Raw genomic sequence first — 22,638 nt, forward strand, 5'->3', positions numbered from 1 at the left:
AAAAATGGAGGCATAAAAACTAATACATGATAAAACTGAGCAGCGCTGATAAAATATAAACCAGGATTCTGTTACTTCATTTTCTATTTATTGACTCAAAGTTTGAAGAAATAGTTTTAGCTTACCCGCCATATTGTTTCTTGTTGGAACAGGAAGTGCTTACTGGGCCAATGCGGCACAATGCATTCTGGTAGTTGTAGTTGTTCCACCTCTTGAGTCAACGCAAATGCCACAGCCCTTTCCCCTGTTTTCTCTTTTCATACAGCCCCAATTTCAAAAGTATTTGAGTCTTTCTGCTGCATAGACATCCTAGTTTTATGAAAAGACCGACTTTCCAGCAGTGAAATTATTCTTAAAGAGGCCTCATTGTGAGCACTGAACATTCTCATCCACCATTTTCCTCCAAACTATTGCACATGTAGGCTGTATGTAGACTGTCACCAAGTGCACATGTGGATGTAAAATTTATTAAATAACAAATGTAGAGTCTTGGATGGAGGTTTACACACTTCTGGGTGTTGTGTTAGTTTCCTAAAGAGTTTGTTTTACTGCCATTACACTGTGGAGATCTCATATTGTAGTTTGCGAGATTAATTATTTTAGTTTAAATGACGTTTTCCTGTCTTTGTCCTCTTTCGGACTGAGCCAGCATTCACTTTTCATTACACAGAAATGACAAAAATCATCAATCGTGCCTTTTAAACAGAGAAGCAGCAAAAGAGAGAAACCAACGGGGGGAAAGTAACAAAGCTCCCTAAATCAGATTCCTTTGGCCTCCTTTTTTTATTAACAGTTGCCAGTGGCGTGTGTGTGTGTGTGTGTGTGTGTGTGTGCGCACCTTATAACTAGTAGCTGGCTTGCACTAGGGTCCGTCACAATAGCGTGCACTGGGGCCCGTGGTAACTACCTACCTAACTACAGTCTCAAGCATCAGGGGTGTAACTGGTTAACATTTATTTGATGAAAAACATTTGAGTTTGAGAGCTCTGAGCTTCAGTGTTAATAACAAAACAACCATGAGAAACATCCTGTTTTTTATTTCACTTCAACCAGCTGAAACAGGATGAATTTCTTCATCAGTCAGCTGCACCTGTAAAGTGATTTTTATTTGTTCTGGAGAAAAACGTATCACGCTGAAACACAGAGAAACTTGCAGGTCACAGCTCCACTGAACAGAAATACACCTTTTGTCTTTCAAACAGGATTTAATGGATGATAAACATTTTCACTTTCCATAAAACGCTTTCACTGAAACTGGCAAATAAATGACAAATGCAAAATACTGTAAAAATGAAACCTCCAAACGCAGCGCCATTGACAGGACAAAAAGGGCAACTACTCATCATCCAAATCACTGAACTGCTGTTTGTGAATTTAGACGAGTCAGGGATTAAATCACAGTGATCAACACTGTGTGGGAAGCATTTTGGAAGCAAACTGGTCACATTGATTTATACATCATTTTTTCATTTTGGCCAACAATATTCTTCTTGTCTGTTTCAAATTAAAATCTAGCTTGTGCGTCATTCGAGGTTTAATTTTACGGTTTTCAGACTTTAACAACATTAATACAGTACAGTGGAATAATAAAAATTAACAGGTATAGTAAGTGCGTCACAAGCAGAGTATCACATTTCCACCTTTGGAAACATGTGCAGTCAATGGAATATATCTACAGTACACAGTATGTACAACACCAGGAATAGTAGCTGCATTATGTCACAAACTGGAGCTCATCTAAAGGTTTGACTCACCCAAGAAAATTCATATTAAATGAGTTTTCATCACAGAAACTTTACGTCTGTTGCAGGAAATTCAATATTTTACAACACCTCATAAAAGTCTATCATATAAATGAAAAAAAGACAAACTTGATCCACATTTAACTTTGATCATTTCAAGCTGCATCAAAATGTTTTTGGCCACCAGGGGGCAGGAGAACGAGCATGTTTTTGAACACCCAGCAACAAGAGCATCCCATCGCTGTGTTTGTGTCCAAATCCACTATTTACTCTCTTTATAGCTCTGCTTTGGTCTCCACCACCTTCAGAGGGAAATGTTTGGCTCATATTTTCAGCCATAAAAACAAAACTAGGAGCTAAAAGAGGCTTAAAAGCTTCTCAGAGCTGCAGAGTTCATTTACAGCATAATTTGATCCATTGTGCATTTAAAAAATATGAATAAATGCAGCTTTAAATGCAAAGTAATAAGTCATGCAGAGCTGTATTAATTATATCAGTAATATAGAAACATTTTTGTATTCCATTCCCTGAATCGTCAGATTTCTACAATTTTGGCACTTTGAGTGAATAAAAACACATCAGACGATTCAGAAACTTCTGATTCACACAATAAGAGACGTCTGACCTTTAAAGGCGCGGCCACACCAGCATTTAAAGGGTAGGTTTTACATTTCTTTTATGGCATAGCTACAGTTAGCAGATTATCTTAAGAGAAGTAAATCCACAATTTTTTTCACTCATTGAGTTTAACTTTGGTGAACACAGACCCATGATATACTGTCTGGTGTGACCGGACATTAACCCTTCATGTTACAGATCTGATGCCACGCGTACGTCCGATAAGATGGACGACAGCCGTGGAAAAGATTCCTGTGTTTCCGACTTGCGATCGTTCACATCAACAGAAAATGGTCACTACATCCAATAATTCTTGGTTTAATTACCTTTACAGCAGACTTTGGTTGGTGTGAGGCATTCAGGCACTTCGGTATAATTTAGCGCCAAGACATAAATATCGGAGCTTCCAGGACAATCGTGATTTCAACTCCGATGTTGGCGTGAACAAAATTTACTTCAGTCTTGAAGTGGTAATTCCTATATGACATAAACATGGCATCCTTATCATTATTATGTTTATTGAGGCTAATTCATTCAGACGATCTGGAACATGAAGAACTAAAGATCAGACGTCTCTGGTCACAAAGGTTCAGTTCACAAAAGCCAGGCTGTTCATATAAACTGTTCGTATGTTTTCCTACGAAAAGTAATGCACCCAGATTCGTACATTTCCCAAGCAGTCATGAGCCAGTGTTCGTGTGTAACCTACGTATTTTGAAAGACTGCAATCACGTGACCAATGTGCTGATGGCAGTAAACAAGGAAGCAGTCCCGAGCATTTGTAAGGAGGCAGATTTTGGTGGTAGACGGGTTACAAAACCTTGGACTTTCCCCAGGAGATGCATGTTCCCAACTGTGTGAACTTTGGGTCACTTTAATGTAGGTCCTCACCATGGTTCTTTTCCTAAACCCAACCTCAGTAACTTTACAATAATTGCGTGACTTTAGGTTAAGGACGTAGGGTCATTCATGGGGCGCTACTGCGTAGACTATCATACGAACCGTTCTATGAGGATACATTGCAAAAACACACATTTAAAACATTTACATTTCACTCAGAAAGAGTTGATTTGTGCTGCACAGCTCATCTCTTCCTGCTTCAGGTTTGCTAAAAGTCTTGGCGTTATTTGAGGTCCAAACATGATTGAATTTGAAAAACTTTATAAAGTCAAAACCTTATAAAGCCGGACAGTACTTCACAGTTTTTCTTTACATTTCTTAGTCCCAGCTTCCTTCCTGCCACATTTCATCTTTTCCTGATGAAAACATTTGAATCTTTTTTCCTCCGACAGCAATCACAGAGCGATAACTGATCAATACAAACTGTTTGTATTGATATGGCATTTTCAGAGATCAGACATGTTTGTTTTTTTTAATTGATTTTAAAGCTGTTAAATATATCCATATACTTTTGAATGTGACGTTAAAGATTCTCTTCCTGATCCCAAAGTGTTTCTCCCTGCTCACTGTTCAAACTCAACACAGCTCAAAGTTGAGTTTCTCCCATTTTCTGGAATTATTGCTCAGAAAGTCCCTGTTTTAACATAAGAGTGAAATACGTGTGAAGAAAACCTTCACATAGACGCAGACCTGACTGGAGTTGATATTTTTCCTGCCTGTGATGCCAGCTGGGTGGAGTTTCTCCCTGTTGTCAGAAAATTTGGCAAGGCTGAGTTCACACATGGACTTTAAAACTGCCACTGACGCATGTACAGTGACAACAAGGCGCTCATAAAATCCCCTCTGAGCCCGTCAGGATTTCTGGCAGAGTGGACTGATTTTTAAAGCTGCAGAACTTCTCATACAAGCACCAGTCGATGTGGTGAGATGGTTTCATGTTGAGGTTTGTAGAACTTGTTTGACAAACTCGAAGTAGTTTAGATCATTTCAGCAGTTTTGTTCCTGACTGATTCCGATTTGGCTCAAATTTACAAACTGACACATATCAGCACCTCGAAACTCAGATATTAACATGTCGTGTCTTAGTTGTTTAAATAGGAATGTTTAAAACAATACTTTGTGGTTTCCGAGGGAGTCATGTGGTGGGACTATTTTATGATGAGCATCAGTTTAACTAACAAACTGTCTGGTTTCCAGCTAGCTACACTAAGCTAAGCTAAGCTAACCATGCCCTGACTTCAGCTCGACAGGCTTTGGAGGAATATTCATCTGAACATTTAACCTTCAGCAAAAGGAGAATTTAGTGCGTTTCCAAAAATGGTGAAATATTCCTTTAATCTCCTGCAACCCTGCGTCCTCATGTGAGGACATCACATTTTGGGTTTGCTGCACTTTATACTTAATTCTGCTGAAGTTGGACCTGCTGTCCCGTTTGTGGACACTTTAAAGCACCATCTAGTGCTGGTAAGACCACAATACACTACTCTATATAAAGACAAGATGGCAGCCATCTCTGCCAAGTCCATCTGCAGCCGATCCTGACACAAGCGTGGACAAAACCTGATCAGATTTTATCGTTGAAAGTAGTTTATTTATACGAAATAATGTTCATAGTTTAATCGTGCATTAAACCACTAATAAAATGCCTACTGAACAAAAGTTGGGGTTTCAGGAGGTTAAAAGTATGACGTGTCAATGTTGATTGATATTATAAGATGTTTCCAGGACCTGTGGCTTCACTCACTTTGCAGCTTTATTCTTGTTAAATATTCCAGCAGTGTCTGTTCAACACAGCAACTGCAGGTTAAACTGAAATAAGAAGTTTGTTGTTGCTGAAAAAGTGTTTTATTATTAGTATTTTTTCTCACAGTAATTTTTTCCGGCATGAGATTGTCCTCAGAAAACAACTCCATGTGTGATCAGCCAAATATATTAGAAAACGTTTTCTTTCTTGTAGATCTGAAACGTTCCTAACACAGTAAACCTCCACCCACCTGCTTCACCCTGCAGGTTAAATCAAACACAGAGGGGTGAATTCACAAAGAATGGACTGCGGCTGCTGATCGCACCATGGATAGCGCATCTCTTGCCACCACTATCTGCCCTGCCTCAAGGTCCAATTCACAACAGACACTGCACTGATAATACAGCAAAAACAAACACACCCATAAAGTTTTGCAGCTGAGTGAAATTTGCCTTCTTATGCATCTGATTGTAATTATCCATGAGGTAAAGTTCACATGTTGCTTTTGCACCAAGAACACAGCAGGCAGGTGAACGGCGAGAGAAAAAGAGAAGTGAGCTCAATGTTCTGACCGACAAGGTGCAGAAGCATTCCTCAAAACTAAAGGCAGTCTGAGCGTCAAACCCCCTAAAATACGCTTCAGTTACCACCAACTCTCTGAGGACACTTCACTGTAGCTGTGCTGATACTTAGCGCAGATCTTTGTGAATTGGACTCGTTAACATAGAAAGGGGATGTATGCATATTATGTCACTGAAATATGTGCAAGTAGCACATGAGCACTGAGATGCTATTTGCTCGGCAGTACAGTTAGAGGTGCACGTTACTCTGTGCAAGTGCTTTGAAGATGACTCGGTTTCTTTTTGTCTTGCTTGTGCAGGTATAGCGGCCGCGCAATCCTTTAGTGAGTTCCTCCATCAGAACGATCTCCCTGTAACACTGCAGCAGGTCTGTTTAATGTTTGAGCAGCATTTTAGGTTTGAATCAAACACTTCCCTGTATTATTCTGTATTTCTGCACTGCTGGCTGATATAAAAGGCACTTTAACAGCTGAAGAGTTTTACTCCAAAATGCTGCAGAGAACAACTCTGTCTGAACATGATCAGATGTTACGTCATGTTTGTAGTCGACCAATGAAGATGAGTTTACATATCACCTTGGGTTCGTCCTTCACCTTCTCAAAATGATCCCACACTTTGGATTTCCTGCCCGACATGTTATTAACTAGCCTGTGGAATAACCGCAGGTACCAGCCCTGGAAATTAACCTACTGAGCGTGGACACTTCCTGTCTCTGTCCTTTCACATCCAAGTCCCACATGCAGTCATATAGGTTTGGATTTATTTTGACAAGGTGCAGCTCCTGAAAGAGTTTCACGTTTGTTTGTTTTTTCTGCAACTAAGCGACCAATGAAATCTTGCCTTGACCTTTCTGGTCGACTAACATTTGGTCGACTGTCAGGGGGCAGCCTTACAAAATGTAGATTTTCACAATAAAATCTGAGCTAGTGTTGCTTTAATGCACCAGGACCAGCATGCTTTATTTCATCATTATTCTATGTATGGATCTTTTCTTAATTACATTTTGGAGTAAAACTCTTCATTCAGTTTCTTCAGGAAAAAAAACGGCACTTCCTGTGGTTAATACTCCCAGGTAGATGAACTAGAACTTCAGGTGTTGTGCATTTTTAAAAAATTTTTTTTTAGAAAAAGTCACAGCTCTTGTTTTGAATCACTGCTGATGGACCTGAATTTGTTCTTCAGACGAGTTCAGTCTGACATTTGGTCACTTTGGACAGCCCAAAAAAGCCAAGTTCAACTATTGACAATAAAAGATACACTTACAGTGTTTCAAAAATACATCATGTACATCTGGATGTTTTATATTTTATATGGATACTTTTTTTTTTAATGTTTTATAGCTAAGCTACAGTAACTTGTGTCACCACGTTAATGAGCTCCTTCAGCTTTTTAACAGCAAACATACTGCCTGATTCAGCTTTTACACTCCGGGAAAATCCAAACATGATGTTGGTAAAAAGTTTCATGGTCACAGCATCCAACACAGAGGACTACCTGGATGCACCACCATGTTGATTTTCCCAGCGTTTTGCATTGGACTTCAAGGTTAAATGTTTAAGATGTGTCGGCTTTGATTTAATTTCAAACAGTTCAAAAACTTCAGCCCTTTTGGTCGACGCATTTCAGCGCAGAAAACATATTTAAATAAAAATTTACATTCAAAAAGATTTCATTTTCAGTCGAAGCATCAAGCAGGTGTTGCTGTAAAATGTTTTCCGGAGCTCAGGATAACTTTAAGTGCAACTTACATGCAAACAGTTAGTGAAATACAAAAGATTTCTGCCGAGTCCCTTCAGACCTTTTCTGCCACTCTTCAAGTTTCACATCACAGACTTTGGAAACTGTCTCCTGACGCTTCTTTTACTCATTTCTTGATGTGATATCCTGAAAAACAGAATCATCAGATTAGTTATTGTTGTCTCTTCACTGCGGGTTGACAGAAATAAGAGAGGCATGTTTGATTTGGGACTCACCTCCGTCTTCGCCCGCCTCCATTCGCCCATCGGCCCCGACTTCGTCACGACTGAAAGAGACCGCATCATCAGAAATGTTTTAAAACCAATATATGATTTTTTTTTGTCTTTAAGCTGTGGATATATCGTCTACGTATTCTAAGTCTTTGATTTAGTTATTTTCAAAACATCACAAGTATTTTGTTTCTCCCAAATTAAGTCTTGTTAAGGCGCAAAAAGTCTGTAAAACAAGCAAATTTAATTAATTTAATTTCAAGTTGCAGTTACAGTTTACAGCCATGTCTCTTAAAACTCATATGTAGCCATGACAGTTGTCAGTGCTTAATATAGACAACAGATGTTGCTGCGAAGAAGCTACAGATTCTAAAACATATAATTAGTGTATGAATTCTTGAGTTTTGACCAAAAACACGTTTTGTGAGGTCACAGTGACCTTGACCTTTGGCTACCAAAATCTATTCAGTTCATCGTTGAGTCCAAGTGGACATTTGTGCCAAATCTGAGGAAATTCCCTCAAGGTGTTCTTGAGATTTCATGTTCACAAGAATGAGACAAACACGAGGTCACAGTAACCTTGACCTTTGACCACCAAAATCTGAATCAGTTCATCTTTGGTGTTCTTGAGATACCGTGTTCACAAAATTAAGATAAACACAAGGTTAATGTGACCTTGACCTCTGACCGCTTAGTTCATCCTTCAGTTCAAATGGATGTTTGTGCCTAATTTGAGGAAACTCCCTCAAGGTGTGTTTGAGCTGTTACATTCATGAGAATGAGACAAACACGAGGTCACAGTGACCTTGACCTTTGACCATTAAAGTCTCATCAGTTCATCCTTGAGTCCAAGTCGAGGTTTGTGCTGATCTAAAGTGCTCTAGGGATGTCTCATTCACAAGAATGGAATGGATGGACAGAGGGACGGACAACCCGAAACATAACAACCTCCAGAGGCTGGAGGCATAAAAACTATTAAAATAATGTATGATATAAAACAAATGTTTCACTGCAGGTTTTCATGTCTCAGGAAGAAAACAGATCCAAAATGTCTGACGTACAGTAATGCGTCTGGTCTCAGTGTTTGTGATACTTACGCATAAATGTTGTGACCATCATGAACACGGTCAACGCCAAGGTCGCGCTCCACATAAGACACCTACAGAGAAGAACAGAGTCAGAAACACAATGCACAGTTCATTGTCACATCCTGCCTGTGAACATGTGGGGTAAACAACAACAATTAACAACGTGTGTGCAGTTCCCCTGATGGCCACTAGAGGCTCCAAGCAAACTGGAACTGTATTAAAGTGAAAAGGAAAACTTCTTTCTAGAAACACCAAATCAATGAACTTCATGAGTCTGAGCTGACCGACAGGTGTCTCATCACACTCAGCCAGGGCCTTTGCTGAAGGACACGTCCACCAAACTTATCATGTTTGTTTAGTTAATATATAATATTTATACACATGATCTGTTTCACTGATTAATAACTGATGTTTGGAAATAAAAGTTTTACCCTGAGTAGAGAGCAGTGAAGATGAAGATGGTGAAGATGAAAAGGAGCAGAGCCTTCATGCTTAACCCTGAAACACAAATGCAAACAACTCCATCAGCCAACAGTCGGAAAGAAACATTAAATAAAATATTACTTAAGTTGTGAAAATAAAAACTTTGGGCAACAAGCAAATCAACATCTCAGACGTCCTCTGTGAAATCTGTGGCTGAAAATCTGTAAATTTACCACCTTTTTTATTTCAGCCAGACACTGACAACAAAAAATACTTTGTCCAAATTCTACAACTTCTGTATTTTTTATGCACTAATGTTGGTGCTAACGTGCATTTTAAAATGTGCTTTGATTAAAGTTGTGTGATTTGTATTTTGTTAAGAATATTTAATGATGAGAAACTATCCCGTCAGAGAAGAGAAGCCTCTGAAATAAAACTCAGAATATAAAACACTAATAAACGAATAAATAAAACGTGCAGCAGCTCACCTGTGTGCTCAGGTGAGGCCTGACAGCAGCTGTTGGCGTAGAAGGGCGAGGGAGGCGGGACTTCAGAGAGGCCGCCCAGCGACTGGGTGAACCGCTCCTTTGATTGACAGATCTCTGAACAAATCTCCTCCTGGACGAGCAGCTTCTGGGGCGGGGCCACTTTGTCGGGAGGGGGCGGGATCTCAGTTGGGTCTGAAAGAGAAAACCAGACAAAAATATATTTAGTAACACGAATTACTGTTTAAAAACACTTTAGGATAATTTTAAACGTCTACCTGGAACCACTGGAAGGCTTTTTTTGTGAGGTAGAAGAAGAATTGAAGAGGATAAAGGGATAGTTCAAATCTTTTGAAAAGGGGCTGCATGGTGTACTCTTCCATAATCAGCGTATTACAAGTAGCAGATGTCAGTCGACACGCCCCCAGTTTTAGTTTGTGGCGCTCACAGCATAGGAAAATAAATAAGTCTTGATGAAAACCGATCATCGTGTTGAGGTGGATATCTCTTAGACAGATATCTGAAAATGTGCAACCTTCAAATATAAACTCAGCTGAGAACTGAGACCTCCCTCCGTCACCCACCGTAAGTGAAGCTGCAGCTGTCGTCCAGCTCGGTGGTGTTAAACCCAGACCAGGTTGACTCGTCCAACATGGTCGGGCCCTCCTTGCTGGTCCTGGTCCAGTCCTGGTCTCTGTCTTGGTCCAGCTCTTGGTCCCAGGTCTGGTTTTGGTTCAGTCCTGTCCCGAACACGCCTCTGAAGACTTTCTCATCCAGCCATGACTGGCAGCTCTCCGTCACGTCGCTCAGCAGGCGAGCCAGAGAGCCGCGGGGCCGCCGCCTGCGCCGGAAAACTCTGAGAGAAGAAGAGAATGATGCTTACGTTCATCTGTCGAACGCTTGTGACATGTTTTCACTGTTTATATTTCTGTGATTTCCAACATTTGATCTTTATCAGTTACATTTTGTTTATTTGCACAACAATGTCCCACGAGATTATTAAGTTTTATCTTTTTTTATCTGTTTTTCCTTTCTCTCCAATTTCCCATAAAGTAATTTTCCCTTCGCCAAATCATAATTGTGAGTAATGATTTATTCTTCACAGATGTGTCCATTAAATTAATGCAAAATAAGACCAAATTATCTAAAATTTTCATCAAGGTTTTGTTTTAGAAATCAAGAACAGAATCAGACCTGCAACCACCGATTATTTTTATATATTATATAATATTTATTATGAGTCAACAAAGCCACAGGTGACACCTTAAAATTGAAAACCCAAAGATATTTGGTTTATTTTATCACATAAATGAGACAAGGAGCAGCAAGAGATCTCAACAAGCTGAAACCAGAAACATCTTTGCTTGAAAAATAATTACTTTAAATTGAAAAGAAATGAACAAATTCTATTCCTCGACTAATTAATCGATTGACAAATTGTTTGAGCTCGATTGCTCATTGAAAATATGCATATCTGAAAGGCCAGAAATGAGTTTAAGATATGATTTTATATATAAAACCTACTAATACATACATACGAATTTATATATAACACATCCTGGATCTGTTTGGCTCGTGTGAATGAACAAACCCCAAAACAAAGTTGTTTTCAGTTTAACTCACACACAGTATGAGGTGAGACGCTCTGCAGTATGTAATAAAATAAATACTCAGATTTCAGACAGTGAAGTTGCAGGTAAAAAAACTCTGTGGTTCATCAGCTCTGACACAAAACAAAGAAACTCTTCTGATGTTGACGATAAAGGTTTCAATAACACGAGTGTCTCCTAGCAACCCTGATGGATGATATCACAGTCTGGCTCCAGAACACAGCAGACATCACACGTGAAGAATTTACAGCTTTTAAACCTGCTCGACATGTGCTGAACGGCTCGCTCTGATTGGCTGCTGAGGATGACTTCATTGCTATAAAGAGTGTGTGTGTGTGTGTGTGTGTGTGTGTGTGTGTGTGTGTGTTTCAGCTGTCACAGTTTTGGCACCACTCTGTATTAACAGTCACGACAATGTGACTTAAATTCTCTGTGTTTTTGCTGTTAGACAGTGATGTTGTTGATCTCCACTGACGCAGAACGACGTCTGGTTGTTTTCACTTTTATCTGCTGAGGAAGTTTCTCTGTGGTCACATACAATCTCTGAGATTACGGTGGATTTATAGTCGTAGTATAGTCGTAGCTTACGCCAGTGCCCTCCATGCTGGTGGTGTGTCTGTGTCGCTCTGCAGTTACACCTCCAAAATGCTAACAGGCGGTGGGGTTTCTGTGCTCGACACATTTTCCCTCTGATGGTTAATACATCCATATTATCCTACGACATGCCAAAGATATTAGCACAAGCCTGTGACATTTTACATGTGTACATATGAAGCCATCGACAACAGCGGGATTTAACAATGGTTATGTTTCAGATTCAGTTCCATTGTGACTCACAAGGTTTGCCGATAAAACAATTGTCTTACAGGCTACACAACGCATACAACATGCTAATGTTATTAGCACAAGCCTATGACATTTTACATTGCATAAATTAGCCTCGTGGCTAATTCACTAAAAGTAAATAAACACGTTTCATGCTCATGTGTCATCAGGGAGGGGTTTTAGTTTGATGAGATAAGACGTAACAGGGTGAAGTAAAAGTGGTCCTTGGATCTCCTCAACGTTTATCCGAGCTTTTCGAGATTTAATTTTTTATGAAATTCAATGAAAATTTCTGGTACAGGACATAAATCCTCTCCACACTCCAGACTCCACGCACAAAACAAAATCATACAATACAGTACCAAAATACACTTAGTTAAATCACATTAGTTCATAATCACAAATCAGCTCTATAATCAGACAGAACAGCCTTTGCTGACCAGAATCTATCCAGCCTGTGTTTAAAAGAGTTAACTGAAGGAGCCCGCACCATTTCCTCTGGGAGCTCGTTCCATGCCTTTAAAGCACCAAGTGTGAAAAAGTTTTTTCTCTTTTCCGAAAAACACCTTAGTGGGAATAATTCTAGGGAGTTCCCTCTTAACTCATACCAACGATACCAAAAGTTTACAACAGGCTCAACCGTGGTATCATATATTCCATGAACAAGCTTATAAACCTCAATCATGTCTCCTCTGTGTCTCCTGTACACTAAAGTTGGTAGTTGCAATTTTCTTAACCTCTCTTCATATGACATCTCTTTGAGACCTGGCTGGGGCTAATTTAGTAGCTCTCTTCTGAACCTTCTCAATCTTTTCTATATATTTTAATTTATAAGGACACCAGACCGAGCTTGCACCAGGGATTTGTATAATGGCAAAAATATTTCCCTACATACATTTTGAGAGGTTCTTCTTGTAATCGCCAGCATGGAGTTTGCCTTTTTAACTTTTTCTGAAATGTGTGTGGAATTCAAGTGAACTATGTCCTTTTCCTCATCAACATGCTGGACCACCAGTTCTCCAATAGTATAATTCATTTTATTGTTGTTAGATTTCCCAGTGTGTAAATGTTTACACTTTTCTGAATTTAATTTCAATAACACACCAGTTACTCATGCTGGAGATCTTCTTGAAGATGTGCTGTGTCGGTGTCCTTAGTAACTATTCTAAACATTTTAGTATCGCCCGCAAAAAGATACACATGAGATTGTAACATATCTGGTAAATCATTTATATAAACAACAAACAGTGCAGGCCCCAACACAGATCCCTGTGGAACTCCAGCTACAGTTGGTGACGTTTATAAGAAATAACTTATTTCACTGTTGCTGAAACTGTCACTATATTCACACAGCGCTACATGAGACAGATAATCCGTGGAAGAAAACCACATTCCTCTGCCTACTGTATTGCTTCGTAGCAAACCAACCAATCAGAGCGGCAGAGTCTCTAACGCTGTCAATCATGTCAGTCACTGCTCGTGAACTGTGCTTTAACTGTCGAACTAGGCGGCGCTGATCAAATGTGAATCAAGACTCTGTTACTGCATTGCTTATTTGTCACCTCAGATGTTTTCAGAAACATTTTTAGTGACTGTTTAGCTGTAAAATGAGAAAGTTTGGGACCCGGCCGCCATGTTGGAAACAGTTAAACAGGAGTACCAAGCACCGCCCACCAGCCGGACTAACTTTTGCAGTAGGAAAAGGGGAGCGACATGATTGATTTCGCAGGCTATCAGTCTAATGTACTTCTTTCTGACGACAGTGACAGTTTCCGCTAATATGACAAAGTTATTTTCATTAAAATCACCAACTGTAGCTTTAAGTGAAACACAAGATAACTCATCCACAGGGAGGTGTTTTCAGTGCTTCAGAATGTTCCTTCTGAAAGCAGAAAATCTTTATATTTACTAATAATCTGTTGGCCTGTACTGGAGATAGCTCAGTGTAATCTAGGTTGCAAATTTAGGGCTAGTGCCTTTAAGAGGATATCAAAAATTCCCGATCAATAATGTGATAGAGTTGCTGGAGCACCGAGACACCTGCTACGGGTCTCACCTACAGTGGAAAAGACTCTGGCTCGCTTGGACTTGGAGAGCTGCGTATGATGTAAGACCTTAAATTGAATTACACCTAGTTTAGCACATCATGTGCTACTATTAGCTCGTGTCTGATCCTTCTGTTTCTGCTGTGAAGTTTGCAGAGCAGCTTTGCTAACGTGGATTCCAGTTTGTTATTGTTGTGCATTTGACGGTGAAACAGGAAGCGGTTCAGATTTATGTCTGCACAGATTTTGATGACAAACTTCCAGTTTCTTTTACAGCTGGCTACGTTCACATGCACATTTATATTCCACTATCATTCAGAACATGACAATATTCTGAATTTGATGTGGGTCGTGTAAACAAAAGATTCTGTTTAGATATTAGCGTTTAACGATTAAGACATGTGGGATATGCTGGTATTATTCAGGTTTTGGGACCAGTCTTTGGACATGCATACGGTCCACTCAGAATATGTGTCTCAGTTGGGTTTTACAGCAGTTTGCAGCCTCTTACCTGTTTATGGTCAAATGGTAAATGGACTTGCACTTGTCGAGCCCCTTTTTTAGTATTCCAACCTCTCAAAGCGCTTTTACGCTACAAGTAACACTCACCCAATCACACACACATTCACACACGAGTGGCCGAGGGTACCATGCCAATCTGGGGTTCAGTATCTTACCCAAAGATACTTCAACAAGTGGACCAGAGGAGCCGCTGAGCTTCTGATTAGTGGAAAACCTGCTCTGCTTCCTGAGCCACAGTCGCCCCTTGGATACCTTAAATTAACTCGCCTGGTGTGGGAATGCATGCTCAAAAGAAACTCCCACATTTGGGAACTGTGTGGCAGCAGATTTACGAACTCATCATCAGTGTATGTTTGAAAAACTTTTAAACACTGTCCCTTTAAAGAACAAATCAACTCTGTGCTCCTGTTTAAATAAAGTTAGTTTTACAAACTGTTCTCACCTGACGAGGTTCTCCTTGTAGGACACGTTGGTCTTGCAAGGAGTCAGCGACACGTTGCCGTCGTCGTCCCAGGAGAAGCTGTCCTCAGTGACGCTGTAGTATCCGTTGGTGAGGAGGCGCGGTGAGCGGCGGCAGGAGCACGGCTCGCCTCCATCCACAGATGAGTAACAGACATACGAGGAGTCAGGAGAGAGGAGAGACTGGTCGAGGCTGAGGGAGACACAGACGGGAGGTTATAAAACCAGTCTAATTCGTTGTTGCGTGTACAGATATATTCACCACGTCTGTGGCAGCAGGAAATATGTGGTGAGGGTAACAGAAGCATTTTTACCTCTGACAGGAGTGATTGGCTCGCAACCTGCGTTTTATTGGGGAACCTGAGCAACAGAAAAGATTATATAAGTCAGACTAACAGGAAGGTAAAAAAACAACAACTCACACACACACACACACACGTTTGTTCTGTGAAGCTGACTTTGTTTCTAAATAAAGACGAGTTGACTTTTATCAGTTTGAAGAGCGGAGGACATTCCTGAGGTCGGCCTGGGAAACCACTTGAGTAAACGTACTCTTCTGAACAGAGCTGACGTGATGCTGATAAATCCTCTGCAGGAATGTGACGGACAGGGAGCTTATTGTTGTCAGGTTGTCAGGGTCATTCATATAATGTGACAGCAGCCAAGTCGTGAATGGAGGAGTGTGGAGACATCAAAACAATACTTTTCTTAATCGCACAGTTCAGGGAATATAAACATCCAGACAGGAAATGAGTGTGAAAGTTCAGTCTTGACACTGGAAGCACTTCCACCCAGTAAAATCTTACAATAATTATTATTCCTGACAACTTTTTTGATATCTTGAACCACCAAAGTGTCCCTCTGGACGGCCGTGCTCAGATGATCAAAGAAGTCATAAGAATCAGGGATCCTACGTTTTCAAAGAGCATTTTTACCAAACAAAAAATAACAGTCTGTTTTACATTACAGTGTGGACACAGCTGTGTGTTGTGTGTATCTGCTGCTGCTGATAAACGTACTTGTAACAGCTCCGGAGAAGAACAGAGCCATGTTTGTCTGCAGCCGAGCGTCTCCTGCCGATCTGTGAAAGACATCAGAAACCCGACACCAGCTGTGAGAAACATGCAGACGTTATTCGGACCGTCAAAAGAGACCAAAACTAACAATGTGTTGGAGCGTCCCTCAGCACTGTCGGACCTCGCTACGCTGTCTGCAGCCTCTTTAAAAACACAATGATATCGTAGCAGCAGTTTCCTCAAACAGCTGCTCACTGTAGTTTTTATCACACAGTGACTCTGTTGGGGACTATTTCCAGTGGCGGATTAATCCACATTTGGTGCTCCAGTGAGTATTTGTGGCAGCAGGACGGTGTGTGTGGGATTGAGTCAAAATAAACTGCAGTGTGTGTGTTCATGGTGATGAAGGATGAAGTCACCCGGTGACACAGTGTGGCTCAGTGATGAGTTTGTAGATACACACACTATACATGTTAGGAGATACATTCACTGCTGGTTTAAGAGGAGATGAAATATACAGAATAACATCCAGCAGGCACAAAAATCTAAATAAACCCTCTTCCAGCTCTTCAGTAATCTGCCCTCCTCTCCGATCCGATCTGCTTTCCAGTAACTTATCAAAGCTCCGTCAGTTGAGTTAATCCCTGCAGAGCTGCTCTCCAGTCTGAGCACTCAGGGATTAACTCTCCCAGCTAATATAAATCTAATCCACTCACTGATCAGACTGCAAAATAAGTTCAGGGTATTTATTTATAAAGACAGACACACGAGAGAAGTCTTTTAAAGCCGTACCTTCAGACTTGTCCCTGCTCTTGTCTCAGATCTGCTGTGGCGTTCAGTCCTCAGTGTTTTGTGTTGTGGTTCTCTCACATCCTGCAGCAGCAGCCTGAGAAAAGAAGCAGAAGAAGAAGAAAAGAGGAGAAAAACAGAGGGGCTGTGACTCTGAGCTCATGTTTCCTGTTAACTCTGTGACTGCTGGGAGGAACTTTGTCTCTGACGGTCCCACTGAAAAGCCTGAAGGCTCAGTTTGACTTATTGTTGCCGAGGTGGAGTCACATGTTGCTTCCTGTGACTGTGTGTGCACAAGACATCAGATGACAGTGAGATATCAGGGGCCCGGTGACACCAGCTGAGATTAGATGGTGTCAGGATGTGTTTGGGCTTTACTCTGGTTTTTCTGGTACCATTAAGCTCTCTCAGTGTCAGTTTGTTCTCTCCAATTCAAACTTTCATCAAGAAAATGCCCATGAATTATGTACTGGACACTTGAGGCATCTCAACAGACCCAAGTATAATTCTGGATAAATCTTTAAAGTATGTTTTTCTGCCAGTGAAAATAATAAAGTTATATTTTCTAATATTCAAAGATAATTAATTTAGTCTGAACCATACAGGATAGACTAGATAGAGCCTGTTTTTAATGCCTGCTTATATTCGGATTCACAGATTGCACCTTTAAACGCAGCGTACGGACCGGGCGCAGAGTCAGGATGTGGTTAGCCTAGCTTAGCATAAAGGCTGGCAGCTGACTGGTAGTCATGCTAACCACATCACACACATGAGAGTGGTACCAACGGTGTGTTTTCATCGACGACTGCAAAAACAAATAAGTGTATTTTTTCTTGAATATTTCTTTGAAGGTGCAAAGTAACTCTGCTCAAAGGCCTAAACTCTGTCTCTGAGCTTGTTTCGCCTCCTGCAGGTCACTCAGAGGTCTGACTCCATTCTGTTGTGCTGCTGAATAAAACATTAATGAGCAGATGAACTGGGTCAGCGGCTGTCAGTGGGCTGCAAACAGAGACACTCTGTGTTACAGTGAAACAGAGGAGGGGGGGGGTCTGTCTCAACTGAAAAATGCTCCTCGGAGTTTAAAAAGCACTAACGGTCTAAAGCCCTGCAGACAGAACAAACAACATCCTGGTGATTTAGCTTTAGTGCGTCACTTTGTCCTGAGGGTGGCGTTAGAGGAAAGGTCATGAGGTCATTCAAATCTGAAGGGTTCATCCTCAGGAGAGTCAGAATGATCTCCCGTGGAGAAGATGAATATTCATACAAAAATCTAGTTTTGTGGCCCGTTAAAAAGTTTCCCAGAAACACCCAGTACATTTTGGGTAGTTTTATTTTTTCCAGGACTTGACACCAACTGGGAAAGGTCAAAGAGTCCAGTGGTAACTGAAGTACTTTTACTTGTACTGTACTTCTAGTGGTGGGAGAAGTATTCACATCTTTTACTTAAGTTAAAGCAGCAATACTACAGTGTAAAAACAACAAAACCAAATAAAAGTCCTACATTCAAAATTTTACTTAAATAAAAGTATAAAAGTAGTGGCATCAAAATATACTTTCAGAACCCGGAAGTAAAAGTACTCATTATGTTGAACAGCAGAAGTGTACAGTTGAATTAAACAGAAATATTCAGGTTAAATACCTCAAATTTGTACTTAGGGATGAAACGGTTCTCAGTAAAATATTGAACCGTTCGGTCCGCTCTGTGCGGATCAATACGCCCTTATGGACCGCGGTTTTTCAGTTTTGCAATTAATTTTGCATTGATGCTTTACAGGCCATGTGTGTGCCACAGGCCGAGTCCATGGACGGCCGAGTCAGCCTGCTGCACAAAAGTCCTCCCCGTGACTTAATGTCCAATCACTGTTGTGGCTCCGCCCACTCACCCCCTCACACTGTTATAACTGGAGCCAGGGAAAGTGACACTCGCCTCACTCAGGAAATAAGTGGAAAAAACAACATACAGAGCCACGCGGAGGAGTTGAGAGACAGAAGTTTGAAGAAGCTTCATACAAATTCTCCTGTGTGAGATCATTTCGGTTTCGGTCGCGCATTTACAATCCTCCTCTGCTCTCTGTGGCGCGCAAGGCGGAGTTTGGCCCCGATGCACACACACACACACACACACACACACACACACACACACGCACACACACACACACACACAGGTGAGCACACAAGAGCGCGGCCCGGGGTGCAATTTCCTGACCGACAATTATAAGCGAACCCGGCCAGGACCCGCAGCACGGCACTGAACACACAGTCTATGGAGCGGAGCCTGTGTTGCATTCAGGTGTTGTCACGTAAATAACAAATTCCAGCACTTGAATAGGCAACACAGCAGCATGTCAAGTGATACTGCGAAATACGGTTTTTGCTGACAAGCAAAATAAAGAGAGAATTTTTTGGGAAAAAAAAACTGTTCTCTTTAGGCACAAAACACGTACCGAAACTGAACCGAAACCGAGGTATGGACCGTACCGTGGGCTACCTGTACCGTTGCACCCCGAGTACTTATACTTGAGTAAGTGCACTTAGTTACTTTCCACCACTGCTGACTTAACTATATAGTGTTTATGTAACTTTATACTTTTACAACTTGTGCATTCTGTTGCACGACTTTTATTTTACAGCGAGTTAGATATTTACATATGAAACACAGAACTGGTCAAATTTATTGAATATTGAAATATATTGAAATACCTGTTACACGTTAATGCATCACTACAGTGATATATGAATAATATGTATAACACTCTGATTGGACCCACACATCACCCCTCCCACCTGCCCCACTTGAACTTTCACCGCCTTGACTTTCGTCCTTGTCCCGCCGCATTTCCCCGCCAGGCACCGTTAAACTATAACAGCAACCGGCTGTGTATCATGCTGCCGTTAAAGGACACCGTTTTTCATTGGTTTCTGACGCTGCAAGTCACTGCCCAAGCGTTGGATTTCGATGACTTCAGTGAGATTGTGCTCCAATACAAGAAAATGCAAATGTCCCCCGTCTTGAGCCAGTGTTTGTTTGTCTGTTTTGGGCTACTGTAGAAACATGGCAGTGTAACATGGTGATCTCCACAGATAAGGACCTGCTCCCTGTGTAGATATAAACGTCTCGTTCTCAGGTAACAAAAACACAACGGTTCTTATATTCAGGTGATTACACACTAAAGAAAACATACTTATTATATTATATTCCATATCTGCCAATATGTTCCCCTGAGTCCTGCACACTGGAGCTTTAGTATGAGTCTCCTCTTATGTTGACAAAAATGATCATGTTCACACACTGAGGCTGCTTTGCGTGAACCTTCCTTCCTGTCAGTGTAGATAAAACAAACATATCCTGACAAACTGTCTGGAAACAGAAATCCTCATCACTGCTCTGGGTGGGTTTGTATAAAAATAACTAAAAATAACTAGCAACGAAATCAGAGCGTCGTGTTCGTTAATAACACAATACAACATAATTTATCATACCAGAGAGAATCTGCAGACAGAGACAGTGGCTGCTTCTGAAATTCCACACCAGCATGCTATTTAGCTCACTGAAACAGTATGTGAGGTTTTTACATTGTCTGAAACCTTAGTATGAAGACATTAGTTGAGATTTAAAAAAGATAAAAATGTAAAGAATGTCAGTGATTATATGGACAAAAAAACCCTCACACTTAATAATATAAAGAGAAAATCTAAATCTCTGATCTCTTTAAATAATAATAATCAATTTTATAGAGATTTTAAAAACACAAAATATTTCTATAATTTTCCTGAGCCAAAACATGGCATGTGGTTTTGTTTCCTATGGTATCTTTATGTAGTGTAATATTTTAAAACAGGATTACAGTTATTAATTTATTTAATTTATTTATCCCCCCCCCCATTTGTGTCACATTGGACTCTTCCCATCCTGTGTTTCCCAGCATTCCTTGCAGCAGCAGCAGCCTGTCTCTGTTGGAGCTGCTGATGTTGGAGGAAAATGCGTAGCAGGAAACACAAAGATGGACCAAACCATTTCAGCATCAGCAGCTCCAACATCACCAGCGCGCACACGCGCGCACACACACACACACACACACACACACACACACACACACACTGCTGTACCTGCATGCAGCCACAGTCTACTGTACTTTAATTATATTTCCACAGGAAATAGAGACTTTTATAGAACTTCAAATCTCACAGGATTTAATCTTTATAACAATGATTGTAATTTGAGACTTTTTAAAATTCATTATTCTCCTCTGTAACGTTGCTTCAGGGCCACTTCATGTGTGTGTGACGCTTATTTGTTACTGCTCTGATATTACTGCAGAGTATTTTTAAATAACAGTCCTTTATACTTTCTACTTAGGTTGCTTTGAGGTGAATGATTTTATTATTTAATTTTGTCAATTTTATTTTTTTAATTATCACAACAATATTAATGTGACATAGTGTGTTTATTGTCCTTCCTATTTAAATAGTCACTACACTTTCTCCATGTTAATCATATAGCGCCTATAGTGACCTCACGCTATTTTTAGCTGCAACATTCCTGTAATATTTCCGTCATAAACCTCTTATTAACGCCTGTAATTATGTTTTGCACTTAAGGAAAAAATAGGCTTGCATTTGTCAAAACACAAATTAAGAAAGGAGTTTCACAATTTCTAAAAATATGATAATAAAAATAAAAATGATCATTTCCAACCAAATCCCCGTATAAAATAATATTATATTAAAAATGGCCATTTGTTTTAATATAGTTTTAGTCGATCTCAGCAGAATCTGCTGCACAAAACCAGACAAAGAAATAACGGACTGAACTCACCGGTTTGTTTTGCTCCACGTTTCTCTGCCGGAAGTGAAGAAACAAACTTTTCTCCTTGCTGACAGATTAAAGTTTTGAAAAATCTTCTTCTTCTGTTTATTTTTCGGCACTTTTGGTTGTAAAATGTTGAATTTGTTTCCCAGACAGTAGATCTGCGGATCGGAGCTCCGCAGCTGTCACTGAGCCTCGCCCACACCGGAAATACCATCAGCTGTTAAACTGAAAACACGAAACAATACAGGTTCCGGTCAAGGATTTCAAAATAAAAGGAGGACGATGAGCAGCAAGTATATTTTCATTCATGTATATGTTTAGATTTAATTATATGTTCTTCATATTTTTTTATTTTATCCACTCATTTATTTTGTATGTTTAGTGAACATGTTTACAGCCCAATACAAAAACAGTTAGGCCCAAAGTTACACATATTTAACATTTTGAAGCTCAGTGGTGAGAAAACATGAAAAAAACAATCTGTCAGGGAATGAGTGGAAACGTGGCGCTTCTATACTGCAGGGCTGATGAGGGAAAGTGGAAACAGGTGAGCAAGTGAATGAGAGAGTCAGGTGACTGGGACAGGAGGGAAAGTGTGAGGACATCTGGTGGATGGATGGAGGTGATGCAGGGGGCTGGAGGGAGGGACAGAGAGGCAGAATGGGAGAAGCAGGACTGAGGAGGACTTTGTGACACAGTTCTCCAACCACAACAGTCTTTGGTCTGTATTCTACAAGCTCAGGAACAAATCATGTTTGTGCTGGCCACATCTGATCAAAACAAAGATTTAAATAACAAATTTCACTTGAATGACTTGTGACAACACAAATTATGATCTGCATCCAAATTTATTTGATGTTCATGGACACAACAACAGAAAGCAAACACTATTAAATGACTCTTGTTCAGTGATTTCATGTTCAGATTCACTTCATCCACACAAGAATCTCAGCTGTGTACAAGACAATAATGAATGATGTCCTTATTGATTATGATCAGGATCATTACACTTCT

The 22,638-nt window shown here is 40.4% G+C and overlaps 1 protein-coding gene across 1 annotated transcript; it reads right to left on the reverse strand.

Moving 5' to 3' along the window:
• Positions 1–1,087: 1,087 nt before the first annotated feature.
• Positions 1,088–21,830, reverse strand: tmem71 (transmembrane protein 71). The gene is made up of 11 exons (XM_050032526.1): positions 21,631–21,830; positions 16,818–16,911; positions 16,029–16,090; positions 15,324–15,369; positions 14,993–15,202; positions 10,133–10,404; positions 9,552–9,743; positions 9,072–9,138; positions 8,650–8,711; positions 7,559–7,608; positions 1,088–7,469 (listed from the first exon to the last, which is right to left on the reverse strand). Exons 3-11 carry the CDS (start codon positions 16,057–16,059, stop codon positions 7,446–7,448), a joined length of 954 nt encoding a protein of 317 aa, XP_049888483.1. The 5' UTR covers positions 16,060–16,090; positions 16,818–16,911; positions 21,631–21,830; the 3' UTR covers positions 1,088–7,445.
• Positions 21,831–22,638: the final 808 nt, after the last annotated feature.

The sequence above is a fragment of the Epinephelus moara genome, chromosome 21 (genome assembly GCF_006386435.1).
Source record: "Epinephelus moara isolate mb chromosome 21, YSFRI_EMoa_1.0, whole genome shotgun sequence".
Taxonomy (NCBI): domain Eukaryota; kingdom Metazoa; phylum Chordata; class Actinopteri; order Perciformes; family Serranidae; genus Epinephelus; species Epinephelus moara.